This window comes from Lepidochelys kempii, chromosome 2 (assembly GCF_965140265.1).
Source record: "Lepidochelys kempii isolate rLepKem1 chromosome 2, rLepKem1.hap2, whole genome shotgun sequence".
Lineage (NCBI taxonomy): Eukaryota > Metazoa > Chordata > Testudines > Cheloniidae > Lepidochelys > Lepidochelys kempii.
This window is the reverse complement of record NC_133257.1, coordinates 144420495-144434691: the sequence shown is the minus strand read 5'-3', so window position 1 is coordinate 144434691 and position 14197 is coordinate 144420495. Positions and strand designations below refer to the sequence as shown.

The 14197-nt window shown below is 40.7% G+C and overlaps 1 protein-coding gene across 6 annotated transcripts in view; it reads left to right on the top strand.

Moving 5' to 3' along the window:
* Nucleotides 1–14197, top strand: part of ADCY2 (adenylate cyclase 2) — a 434372-nt gene that overhangs the window by 388999 nt on the left and 31176 nt on the right. For 5 of the 6 annotated variants that reach the window (XR_012157385.1, XM_073332378.1, XM_073332377.1 and 2 more), the window contains one exon: nt 9144–9263. The exons of the other annotated variant lie outside the window; for it this stretch is intronic. Coding sequence is in view for 4 of the 5 variants with exons in the window: in XM_073332378.1 (XP_073188479.1) it covers nt 9144–9263 (120 nt within the window). In the remaining variant the exon portion in view is untranslated. The remainder of the gene's footprint in view (nt 1–9143; nt 9264–14197) is intronic. 6 annotated transcript variants of the gene reach the window in all.

Sequence of the window (14197 nt, the reverse complement as noted above, 5' to 3'; positions counted from 1 at the left end):
GGTGCTGAATGTCATGCATCATGACTAGATGATCAAATTCATCATGCTACCTCCTCCAAAAAAAACCTCCCTATCACTCTCATAACAGCATTCTCACCTGAGAGATTAACTACTACAGTGGGGAGTGATAGAATGCATATTAAGAAGTGGAGTTCTATTTGACTTATTTCCTGATACCCAAGAAGAAAGGTAGGTGAAGACCAATCCTCTATCTCCATCATCTCAATTGCTTCATTCAGACTCAAGTTTTGTACAGTCACGTTGGCAGCGATTATCCCATCCTTAGAAAAAGGCATGTGATTTACGGCTCTCAATATGCAGGACACTTATTTCCACATCGATATTCATCTGGCCCACAGACATTTCCTGAGATTCACAGTTGGCACCCACCATTTCCAGTATAGTGTGCTTCCCATCAGAATAGCCACCACTCACAGGGTCTTCACCAACGTTTTCTCCATCATAGAGGCCTCTATCAGACAAGGGCTTTTACATCCATAGTGGTGAGGATGGCCTGGAACCCCAACCAGGGGTATTCTGTCTGCTACCCAAGATCCATAAACCTGGAAATCCTGGAGGCCCCATCATCTCAGGCATTGGCACCCTGACAGCAGGATTGTCTGGCTATGTAGACTCCCTCCCCAGGCGCTATGCTACCAGCAATCCAGCTATCTTTGAGACACCACTGACTTCCTGAGGAAACTACAATCCATCGGTGATCTTCCTGAAAGCACCATCCTGGCCACTATGGATGTATACCTTCAAATCAGCGGCACGGCTATGGGTACCTGCATGGCCCCACAGTATGCCAACATTTTTATGGCTGACTTAGAACAACGCTTCCTCAGCTCTCGCATTTGCTTCAACCACTCAGACAGAGAGAAACACCTACAAGGTCTCAATCAAGCATTCTTACAACTACAGTACCCACCTGCTGAAGTGAAGAAACAGATTGATAGAGCCAGAAGAGTACCCAGAAGGCACCTACTACAGGACAGGCCCAACAAAGAAAATAACAGAAGGCCACTAGCCATTACCTTCAGCCCCCAACTAAAACCTCTCCAACGCATCATCAAGGATCTACAACCTATCCTGAAGGACGACCCATCATTCTCACAGATCTTGGGAGACAGGCCAGTCCTTGCTTACAGACAGCTCCCCAACCTGAAGCTCACCAGCAACCACACACCACACAATAGAACCACTAACCCAGGAACTTATCCTTGCAACAAAGCCCGTTGCCAACTGTGCCCACATATCTATTCAGGGGACACCATCACAGGGCCTGATCAAATCAGCCACACTATCAGAGGCTCATTCACCTGCACATCTACCAATGTGATATATGCCATCATGTGCCAGCAATGCCCCTCTGCCATGTACATTGGTCAAACTGGACAGTCTCTATGGTGGTGAAACACTGGAATGCGTTACCTAGGGAGGTGGTAGAATCTCCTTCCTTAGAAGTTTTTAAGGTCAGGCTTGACAAAACCCTGGCTGGGATGATTTAATTGGGGATTGGTCCTGCTTTGAGCAGGGGGTTGGACTAGATGACCTCCTGAGGTCCCTTCCAACCCTGATATTCTATGATTCTATGATTCTATGATTATAGGGTCCTCATATTTCCATATCTCGATGACTGGCTTCTACCTGCACTCTCCAGGCATGAAACCCAAGCATCAACCTCCATGTTACTTGGCCAACTTTCATCCCTCAGAGTCAGCATCAGTGTTGAGAAATCGCTCCTAGACCCCACACAATCCCTGGACTTTATAGGGGCTACCATCAATTCAGTCACAGCACAGGCCTACCCACCAATGAATAGGTTCCAAGCAATGAGAGACATCATAACTCACATTGTCAACCATCCTTACATACCTGCCAAGACTTGCCTGTTCCTCCTTGGCCACGGCTTTGTGTACATATGTGACTGCCTACTGGACTCTGCCTCTGCTGCCTCCAGATGTGGCTTCAGACAGTTTACTTGACAAAATGTCCCACCGTGGATCTCATGCTGACAGCCCCTGCCAGGGTACAGTCATCCCTTCAGTGGTGGACAGACCCATAGCGCATATGCATAGGGGTTCCCTCCTCCCCGGACAAGATGATCAGCAAAGACACATCCCTCCTAGGCTGCGGAGAGCACATGGGCAATCACAAGACACAAGGAATATGGTCTCCCCAAGAATCCAAGACACATATCAATATCCTGGAACTCCAAGCTGTAAGGAGGGCATGCCAATCCTTTCTCCCATTCTTCCGTTCCCATCATGTTCTTGTTATACCAATAAAATAAAAACCAGCAGGATCTTATTAAAGGGGAAAAGGCAAAATGCCGCATTTATTGTGAATATAGAAAGAATCATAGTAAGCAGTTAGTTATAGCTATAACATTCCATTCAATTTCATATTTATTCACACATTCATTCATACACACACACACACAGGTTCTGCAAGGTTATTATAGTTACCAGCCTTAGAGTTGCTCATGCCAAGCCACTGGCCAGGTGGCCTGGACATTAGGAGGGAGCAGGGCCTTGTCAGATGCTCATCTGATGCTCCTGGAAGTTGGTTTGCAGAATCAAGACCCCAAAGTTCTCACTTTCTAGAGTCCATTTTTATAGGAATTTTTTCCTATGCCAGTCTATGGGAATCAGCAGATGGCACATTCCTGACGGCTCCATGCTGCCAGATGTTATCTTGTTCTTTGGTTCTCCCATTCTTGAGGCTGTTGGGTGGATTCCCGTCTGCCTTCTGGGGGTCCTCTGGTTATTTCCATTTGACGCCTTCTTCAGACGATGGACACTGGATTCTTAGGCTGGCACCTCCCTGATCATTCAGTTATTATCCACACCGAGCATCCATCCACATATATCCTCTACCTCTATTTTAATCACAATTGTTAACAAAGGGAGATGAATATAACAAAAGGGCGGGGAGTCTCTGGGTGCTGATTCTGTTGTTACAGAGTATTGCTTTGAGTCTGTCTCTGTGTGTGTAGTTGTTGTTACAAAGAATTGCTTTGAGAACAGACTCTGTCTTAGAACGTACTAACACAATTAGCAGCTTTCAAGTTTCACACATAGAGGGAGAGAAACAGTACCAAAAACCAAGAGACCTCTTAATTAGTAATACCCTGGAATTTAAACTATGGGGAATCAAACTCATTTGTGATTCTAATACAGAACTTCTTTAATATGATCCAACATTCTCATCTTGTCAGACAACCACCACTGTTTTCCACAACAACAGACAGGGGCACAAGATTGATCACTCTCTGGATTTGGTGCATCAATTGCCAGATCCTCTTGTCCATGGCCTATTTTCCGGGGACATTTTGTGATCAACCACGAATAGAAACTTCACGATTCAGTAGTACATGACATTTTCACTTGATGGAGGATTCCAGCCAGAGACCTATTCACCTCACATATGAACAGCAAATGCACCATGGGGAGGTTTCAGCCACCACTTTCAGAGCAACGCTTTACTCCTATCCTGGTCAAAGCAAATCAACTACGTCTTCCCTCCTCTACTACTCCTGCCTCAGGTACTCCACAAGATCCAACAAGACAGAGCGATGGTCATTCTTATTGGCCCCTATTGGCCCAGACAGTTCTGGTTTCCCAATCTCCTTCAGTGTCTACCAATTGTCTACCACTGTCTACCTATCCTTACTTTCTCCGATATACTGACACAGTGCAATGCAAGATCAGACATCCCAATTCACAGGTGCTCCACCTCAGAGCGTGGTATTTGGATGGACATCTGCTTTAGAATGGATCTGTTCTTCAGCCATCTTGCATGGCTGAAGAACAGGCACATTCTAAAGCAGATGCAGCAGGAAGGAATTCTCTTTTCGGGCCTGTTACCGGGGCCAAGTGGAAATGTTTCACTTACTAGGACCAACAAAAGGGAATTTTACCAGAATCAGCAGGGATCTCCCTCCTCCTGGACTACAGTCTATACTTGAAGGCATGAGGTCTCACCATCAACTCTGTGGAAGGTTACTCTGTCTTTACACAGCCACAAACCACTAGATTTTGGAAGGGCCTCATCAGAACCTTCCCACACATCCAACCAATCACACCCCTTTGAACTGTTGGCATCATGCTCTCTATCACTCATTTCCATGAAAGAAGCCTTCCTTTTTACTATCACTTCTGCAAGAAAGGTCGGAAACTCAGACCTATGATGGTAGACCTGCCTTTTGCAATTTTCCACAAAGATAGAGTCTTCCTATACCTGCATCTCAAATTTTTACAAAAGCTGATCTGCCCATTTCACATCAATCAATCCATTCACTAACTTGTTTTCTTCCCGAAGCCACACACATCTGCAGAGGAACACTGACTCCATTCCCTGGACATCTGAAAAGCTATAGCCTTCTACCTGCAGAGAATGAAATCTATCGGGAAGTCCCCAGACTGTTTTTGGCAGTAGCACAGAGATTCAGGGGACAGGCCATCTCCACCCAGAGAATCTCTAAATGGATTTCAGGTTGCATTACATTCTGGTTGCATTACATTACCAACAATCAGGCCTGCCTCTTTCCCTGCCCCCTCGCTGAGGTGTGGGCTCTCCCCAGGAGAGCCCAGACTTCCACCATGGCCTCTCTTTCTAGATGTGCTGCATCAGGCCATATGTAAAGGGGCCACATGCAGTTCTGTGCACACCTTCACAACACACTGCACGTTAGTGCAGGACTCTGCAGCGTACTCCTCCTTCGGCACGGCAGTTCTCTGCACAACCATTCCATCCTCATCCTCATACCCTCTTCCAACTTAGGTACTGCTTGTCAGTCACCCTCAACAGAATACAATAGGGACCATCACTCAAAGAAGAGGAGGTTATTTACCTGTAATTGGAGGTTCTTCGAGATGTGTGGTCCCAATCTGTATTCCACTTCCCACCCTCCTTCCTCTTTGCTATGGATCTGTCTGATTCATGATTTAGAAGGAACTGGAGATGCAGTCGGTCCGCCTTGCCCTTTATCACCTCGGACAGAAGCATGAGGCAAACCAGGGCTCATGGGTGGACCAACAGACACTACTTTCAAATTCTCTAACTTTGAGTGCATGGTGCGCATGCATAACCCTCAGTGGAATACAGAAAGGGACCACACGTCTTAAAGAACCTCCAGTTACAGGTAGAAACCTCCTCTTTTTTGTTTGAGTGGTCCCTTCTGGAGTATGTGAGGTGCAGGAGATGGTTTCTCAGTTTTTCTGAAGTCCTTCTGCAGAGCTGTTCAGCATATTTGGAGTTGTAGGAAATGATCAGAGGGTTATAGATGGTGAGTCCTCTGAGAATGATGTTTTGTTTATTGCATTTTCTCAGGAAGTAGATGTCGATGTAAGTTGTGTTAATGTTGTTCAGTGAAAAACTCAAGGAGTTCCATCTATTTAGCTTATCAAGGAGTGATTTTGATCAGTTTGTCAGTACTTACATGGGGAACAGAAATTTGAAAATAGAGGGCTCTTCAATCTATCAGACAAAGGTGTAACAAAATCCAGTGGCTGGATGTTGAATTCAAATAAATTCCAATCGGAAATAAGGCACATGAAAATAATTAGACATTGGAATAACATATGAAAGATTGTGGTGGATTTTCCATCACTGGCAATTTTTAAATCATGATTGGATTTGTTTTCTAAAGGATATGCTCTAATTCAACCACAGCTATTTTACTTGAAGCAGGAATTAATTTAGAGGTCATGGCCCCGTGTTTTGCAGATCAGACTAGATGTTCACAATGGTCCCTTCTGATCTTGGAATCTATAAACACGTGAATTTACATCCACAGATAATTTGGCACTATAAATTATCTTCTAAGGTGTGATGTATTTTAAAGTCTTGATGTACACAGATATTATATATTTAAATAAGATTTACCTTACAAACTGTTTCTCAAAAAGATACACTTATAGTTCAATGAAGAAATCTTTATGCCTCTACAGAGTATTCCTTTTGGGTACCACAATGATATAATACAGGAATTACAGAGGAAAATTTGAATTTAATTTAGTATATTATGTTGATTTATTACATTGGGTGGGTTTGATTAAGGCCTCATAAAACACAGTTCCCAGTGCTTATCCCTTAAATTAATTCTGGTGTCAGATATCTAAAGAAGGGTAAGATTTATCTCTGTGATTTCCATTAATGTTAATGGAAGGTGTGTAACTAAATTCTTCAATGTTATTTCAAAATTTTACCCTGTGTCTAGCATCTGTGGACAGACTCTTGTAAATATATTAAGGGAGAAGGTAAACTTATTTAACTACATGGTTGCGTGCATCATATTTATTCAGTGAATTTAAATCTGATGAGTCTGTGACATTTACCTTAGGCAGCTAAGTAAAGTAGGAAGTTTACAATTCTTTGTTTACTTTTTAAATATTTGAAAAATGATATTTTGTCTTTTTTGTCATCAAATCTAGAACTGGCTGAAATATGTTTTAAAAAACCAAAAATGAACTAATGTAGAAACATACAGATTTTAGAAGGGTACATTAGGAGTCAAGACCCATTTTGTCTCAGTGCACACATATAAAATGTTAAGAACATAACAGTGGCCAATATGTGGTGCTCTCGAAACTGGCAAAATAAGCCAGCACCTGTATGCAAATGCAAACAGTGAAAGAGGGTTTTTGTTTCTGCCCTGATTCTTCAGACTTGATTTCTTCAGCATATCGTTCTAGCATATAATTATAAATAATAATAATAATTAATTGATTATTAATAATAATATTTTTCCCAACCTTTGCCTGTTTTTTTTCTATTTATTCAAGTTCTTCAGGGCAGGGACTGTCTCTTACGATCTCTCTGTATAGTACCTAGCATAATGAGGTGCGTATCTCAGTTAGGGCCCGTATATGCTACTGTAATACAAATAAATAATTACAATCTCAGCTACTTAATGATAAAAATGCATTAAAAAAGCAACAGCATCCAAGGGAAAGATTGCCTGGTCCAGCACAGGTATACAAGGAGGTGAAACATCTCAATTAGCTCTTGCACTCAGCACGTACTGCACAAAAGCAGCGCTTAATGCAGCCCGGACCTCTTCAAAGGGTGTGCAGAGAGAGCTGTTATGGTCCTATCCCTCTCTGTGCTGTGCAGCAAGGCTGGCCTTACGTGGGAAGGGAGTGTACTCTGCACCCTTTCAAAAGCTGCAGCTGTGGCTATACTTCCTAAAACTCCCTCAGATCTGCATATCCCATATACAGTGCCTCTGGGAACTACGAATGGGAGAGTTGTGCCCCTCTGAATTGGCCCCAGAGGGAGGCCATGTTTTAAAGGCACAAGAAAGCCCTACATGCATTTCTTTTTTTTATTTTAACCTTGCATTTTTGTGAAAATATTAGTTTTAATTGGTGATAAAGGTATATTTTTAAACAATTTGTTCTTGATTTTGTTAGATTTGATTGTAGTGGATGACATGACTTTTTACTCTAAATACCTCAGTGTAAACACACTTGGAAGCTAACAAGTTAGTTACAAAGCTTAAAAGAACCTAGTATCACTGTCTTGCATTTGTACTGTCTTCTGGTCAGATAAATTAGAAAAGCACAAAAGTGCTCATCCTAGGTTCCTCTTCAAAGGAGCATCCGCGCAGCAATCATTGTCATCCTGCATTGCACACGGTCCACAACAGAGGATAGATTATGTGAATGTGAGAGAAAAATCTGCTTGGAGTATAAAGTAAAGGTGAAAATAATAACTTAGTGCTAGTTTGCTGAAATACTGGTAAACATTGGGGTTAATAAAATTACAACTTTCTTTCCTTTCCACTCCCCCCTCCATGCCCCAAGGATGTGAATGCAGAGGCTGAGCTATCTCTAATGGAGAGAAAAGAGAATGCTACATTAAAATACTGTGTATACAGGCACTACAGAATCTCCAAAGTGACATAAGTGAGATAGCAGGTGGGCACAGTTGGACAAAAGAGACAAAAATACAAACACGTACTTCAGAAGTAATTGGTGTTTGGTTCATGGAAACTGACAACATTTCTGTGTATTTTTCCCCTTGTGTATTCTTTTATTTAATTTTTTTTACTTAGTCTCCTATTTCACCTGGCATTGGGTACGTGTTCATAGTATAATAAAACTTATGTTTCTAGTTCCTCAGATTGTTGTAGACTGCTTAATGGCAGTGCTTGAAGATAGATGAATGTAGGTTGGAAGGGTTAGATTTTTTATTAGTAAATGTTGATGTCACCATACAGAGACAAGCTGACAAAAAATATTTTCATCGACGACAATAGAAATTTTGACAAAGATAGACAAAGTAACAAAAATGCTGTTTGAGAACTTATTTAAGTATTATTTAATTATATTTGCTTTGCATATATTGACATGTGATGTTGACTATGTGTGTTTTAACAGTTACAAAGCTTTAACTTTTTGAATCTCAGTGTCTATTTTCATTAAATATTTATGGTCTGACCCCTCCTTAATTTTGCAGTTGTGAAAATTTGAATTAAGAAAATGCTTAAAAATAAACATTAATATTCTTTGTCAAAATTATTTTAAAAATGTAATTCTGCCCAGCCTAAATATAAGTTTACATCAAAGTACTTCATGATGTATTTTCTTTTGCACTGTGGGCACACATGATGGTAATTTGAAAATAAACCCCATTACATTCAATTCAAAAATGACTTGGGACCTCTGATTCTGCTTCCATCAAAATAAATAGGAGTTTGGCTATTTACTTCAATGGGAGCAGGCTTGGGCCTTTAAAACTGAACTGAATAAAGAGGCTCTTTCTGTAAGTCTTCCTTCACTTAAATAAGAGGTAAGGCTGAGGTGCATACATGGAATATTATATGCATTAAGCTCACTTTATTGTGGCCTTCAGTGTGTTAGAGCTGCTGATTAGAGCTGAATATAACAGCCTTTCATCTCTTATTCAAATAGAAAGCTTCAGATATAGGTTAACAAAGTTGTTTTTGTCTGAAGCATCCAGGCAAAAGGCAATCAACTGATACTGTTCCTTTTGATTTTTCTATTTACAATAGAAAAGAATTTACAATTAAGATAAGTAATTAATGACTGAGCTTTTCCCTCTCGTGCCCTTTACTTCTTTGATCTGTCACCACTGAAGGCAGGAACAAACTTCATATTATTTTCTTCTAGTTTTTCCTGGATGATCCTGTGATAGTTTTCATCCCGATTCTTAATTCATCAAATGCAAGTTTTCCCAAATCAAGTGATCAAACACTGTGGTATATACAAAACAACTATTTTTACCTACCAGTAAGTTCATTTTACATTTCTTTCTTTATTTATAATTTGCAATGTCTACATTAAACCTACTGTCACTGGACCTTTTGAGGCTTAGTGGCTCAGAGGATTTTTCAAAAAGCCTCCGAAGGGTTGATTTTTTTTCCAGAGGTACTGAGCGCTCACAACTTAATTTGAAGTCAAGGAGAGGTGCAGGGCCTCAGCTCTTCTGAAAATCAGACCCTAACTTTGAATGTCAATGAATTTCAGATTAAGAAAGAGGTTTAGAGGAATGTCTAGTAGCCAAGAACTCTAGAGTTCTAATTCTAAAAATATGGTACTGTACATTATCAGTAGAGCACACCTTAAATGGATTAGGAACTGACTAGCTGACAGATTTCAAAGTAATTGTCAGTGAAGAATCATGATCAAATGGGTCTGTTTCTAGTGGGTTTCCAGAAGTATCGGTACTAGGCCTGACACTATTCAATACTCACATCAATTATCTGAAAGTAAATATAAAATCACTGCTGATCAAATTTTCAGATGAAACAAAGACTGGTGGAGTAGTAAATAATGATGAGGACAGGGCAGTCAAACAGAGTGATCTGGATCACTTGGTTAACTGGGCCCATTCAAACAAGTTTACTGTAATACAGCCAAATGCAAGGTCATACATTTAGGAACAAGGAGGGGTGCTCCGACCTACAGAATGGGGTACTATATCCTGGAAAGCAGTGATTATGAAAAGGAATTAGGGGGTCATCGTGGACAAGCAATTCAACATGAGCTTCCAGTGCAATGCTATGGGGGGGGAAAAGAGGCTAGTGTGATCCTTGGATGCTGAAAATTTGGAGAGGGTCCAGAAAAGAGAGACAGAACGATTTGAGGGCTGAAGACTGTGCCTTACAGTGAGTCTTAAAGTACTCCATCTATTTAGCTTATCAAAAAAAGAAGATTGAGAGGTATCTTGATTAATGTCTAACTTCCTTCATGGGGAGAAAATACCTAGTACTAAAGGGCTTTCTATTCTAGTAGAGAAAGGCACCACAAGAATCAGTGACTGGAAGCAGAAACAAAATATATTCAAATTAGACATAATATTTTAACACTGAGAATGATTAAACATTGAAACAAATTACAAAGAGGAGTGGTGGAATCTCCATCTCTTGATGTCTTTCAGACCAAGACTGGATGCCTTTCTGGAAAATATGCTTTAGCTAAACATAAGTTATTGGCCTCAGCACAGGGGTAACTGGGTGAAATTTAATGGCCTGTGATATACAGGAGGTCAGGCTAGATGATGTAATGGTCTCTCCTGGCTTAAACTCTCAAGAGTTCTGCCTCTAAGAATTGTCTCCCTCTGCGGCCATGGGCAAGCCACTCAACATCTTTGGCATAGTTTTCCAATCTATAAAATGAAAATAATGACTAATTCAGAGGCGTGTTGTAAAGATTGACTAGATAATGTGTTAATTATAAACATCATTTTAATTAATTCTGAAAGAAATGTTTAATCAGCCAGGGCCTGATTGGTGGACTGACCTCTTGCAACTCTCACTAGTTTTCGCTTTATGTCAGTGTGAAAGCAACGAATCTAAATGGGGATTAACTTCATGCACATTTTTATTTCTAGGTCAGTGGTTCTAAAGAAGGAGCATATTTTTTGCAAAAATTTTAATAAAAATGTAGTCTCTTTTCTTAATTGAGACATTATGGAATTTGATATTTTGCAAGGAGTTCTAGCATCCAGGAAGATTTCAGAAGGTGTCAAACATTTATCTCCTGATCTGTTAGTGTGAGCTCATTGCTTATTTGGTAGCACATTTCTTTACTATGTAAGGATATGATTAAAGTGCTTCTGCTGTAAATAAACTGACCTCAACCTTCCCCAGTCCTCTGTATGTACATACATGGAAAAACTGTCAGTCCACTAATTTATTTTTATCTTGTTTTAAACAGAAACATTTTATAATCTCTTTTGTCATATGTTATTTTGTTGTGCTTTTATCATTCTTTTGAGGGTTTTTTCACCAAAACAAAGGATAAATTTTTAACATTCTGTTTGACACTATCCAGTGTCTTACTGAGATACCCAGCTCTTCATGGTATTGTGACTTTTTCTAGTAACTGGTGTGACAGGGTTGGGCCAGATGGCTACCGGAGAGTAATAGAAGGCAGATATATTAGCCCCAGGCTAAGTAGGTCCCTTTTCCCTGGGTAAGGTAACAGGGAAGGTTCCAGAACAATCAGGAACCTTCTGGAAACAATTAAGACAGGCTGATTAGAACACCTGCAGCCAATCAAGAAGCTGCTAGAATTAATTAAGGCAGGCTAATCAGGGCACCTGGGTTTTAAAAAGGAGCTCACTTCAGTTCGTGGTGTGAGTGTGGGGAGCTGAGAGTGAGAATGCGGACTGTTTGAGGACTGAGGTGTACAAGCATTATCAGACACCAGGAGGAAGGTCCTATGGGGAGGATAAAGAAGGTGTTGGGAGGAGGCCATGGGGAACTAGCTCAGGGAGTTGCAACTGTCGCACAGCTGTTCCAGGAGACACTCTAGACAGCTGCATTCCACAGGGCCCTGGGCTGGAACCTGAAATAGAGGGCTGGCCCGGGTTCCCCCCAAATTCTCCCAACTCCTGGTCAGACACAGGAGTCGTCGACCTGGACTGTGGGCTCAGAAAAACGGCCAAGTTGAGGGCTGCCTTGAAGCTCCAAGGCAAGCAAATCCGCTAATAAGCACAAGACCCACCAAGGTAGAGCAGAAACTTTGTCACACTGGTCTTTAATATGTTCCTTTAAAACTTAAATAATATCAAAATGCATTCTTTACATGTAGCATCCATATTGTCTGTCACTTAATAAACGTGTTAACTTAGTTATGACAGAAATAAACAAAATATTATCATTGCTTTCTTAATAATTCAGGTATAGTGAATAATTTATGGTGGAATAAAGGTTTTAACACTCCTCTTTCCTATTTATTTATTAAAAACCTCCTAATTGTACAGTAGTTCCATCCTAAACCACCCAAAGCATTTCAGAGCTCATAATTTCTGGCTTGATAAAGACAGCAGGGGAGAGGCAAAATCCTTTTGAATTATTAATCAATCACTGATTTAGAAAAATTAAAAATGTATAGATAAAACTATTCTATGTTTATTGGATGATACATTGAACATTCGTGGTGGCAAAACATTCTTTTTTTAAACTAAAAGTCAGTCTTTTGTATATGTGTATAATGGCATTAAACATTACTCCCACAGAGAAACTGCCTGTGACTTATAAAAAGTGAAGCTGACAGATCTGTTGAGTATGTAGACTAGAATGAATGAATAAGAGATTTTTAAAATGCTTCAATCCCAGAAGAATTGAGCCCTATTTGGAACCATGATAATTAATATTTTTTGCAGCAATATGAGATGTTCTTAGTTACATTACTGTGCATACCTCTGTTATACAAGACTTGTCAGGCAATACTTAATCGGTTGCAAAGGGACTGGTTGTCTTTTTGTTTTGTTAGGAGGCTGCAAAATGGTTTCCAAATGTTAGAAGTTATGCAGAATTTATATCTTTTAGACCCATATGATCTCCTCCTGTGAGAGACAAAATACAATAACAATTCCAGTCTTGCCAGCCTCAAATGTTCAAAATTTATTACTCAGCTCCCAGAATATCATGAGATGTTTTATAATGTATTTGGAGTTCTTTTTATGTGCCTCTGGATGTTGAGCCCTTTGAATTTGTATTTTCAAGCTGTCCTCCACAGCCATGAGGGTTATCAACTTATTTTTTTCTTTCTAAATAATGCTGAAAATCTCAGAATCACAGCACTCCAGGGCCTGAAGCTTTAAGAAAAATACCAAATACCACAAGTCTCTTGAGCAAATCACAAGAGTTGGGAATAGCGCAGTTCTGTGGCTTTGAAATAGCTGCTGTCTGGGTATTCTGTACCCATCTTCTGTGAGCGCTGCAGGGGTATGAGGGCAAAGACTAGTGGTGAGGCTACAAGTACATGAGAAGCAAAGCAATCCTTTATATAAAAGTCCCCCAAATCTATAGATTCTGGCCAGCTATGCAGATGAACTCTTCCTCCATGCTGATCTAGGCAGGGCAGAAAATGGCTGGCCAGAAAGCTATTGTGCCACTAGTTTGCTAGATTGCAGTTTTGTGCTCGCTGAGAGGGATCAGAAACCTCACAACACACATTAATGGTAATTCCAGTGGTATTGACTTTTCATATGTTTTACCCCTTGCTGTTCCTTCCTCAAACCCTATCTGTGCCCTCTATCCTGTCCGTTCTATTGGCCGTATGGATCTTTTGCAAGAATTAGTTAGGTGGCTATGCAGAGGTGGCAGCTTTTTGCACAGTTTTACACCCTGGTCTAGGCATACCCCACCCCACCCTGCCCCATTCCCCAGCTCTGAGGGATTGAGGTGGGGAAAGAAAGGTCCAAATCACAGTGCTTTAATGAAACTGCCTAGTAGTTTAAATCCAAAAGGTAGGTTTGCTACAAATACAAATGGTTCCATGGCTTTAAATTTTGTTTAACTGAAAACACGATTCTTGCAGGATTTAAACATCCCCATGCAGTGTTGGGAACCAGACAGAAGAGCATTAAGCTAATGTATAAGAACCATGGCCATGTCTGTATGTACAGTGCTGCAGTGGCACGTCTGGTGAAGATGCTCTGTGCTACCTCTGTGAGCAGCAGAAGCTGTGTCAGTGGGAGCAGCTCTCCTGCCGACATAGCGCTGTGCACACCAGCGCTTATGTGGGCATCACGTATGTTGCTCATGGGGGGTGGAATATTCGCACCCCCGAGTGACATAAATTATGCTGACATAGGCTGTAGTATAGACATAACCAAAAAAATGAAATAGACAACCTTAGGGTTATGTTTTCAAAAATGCACAGCAATCTGAGGTACCTACATTTTTGGCTTCTCAACTTGAATCAGGCAC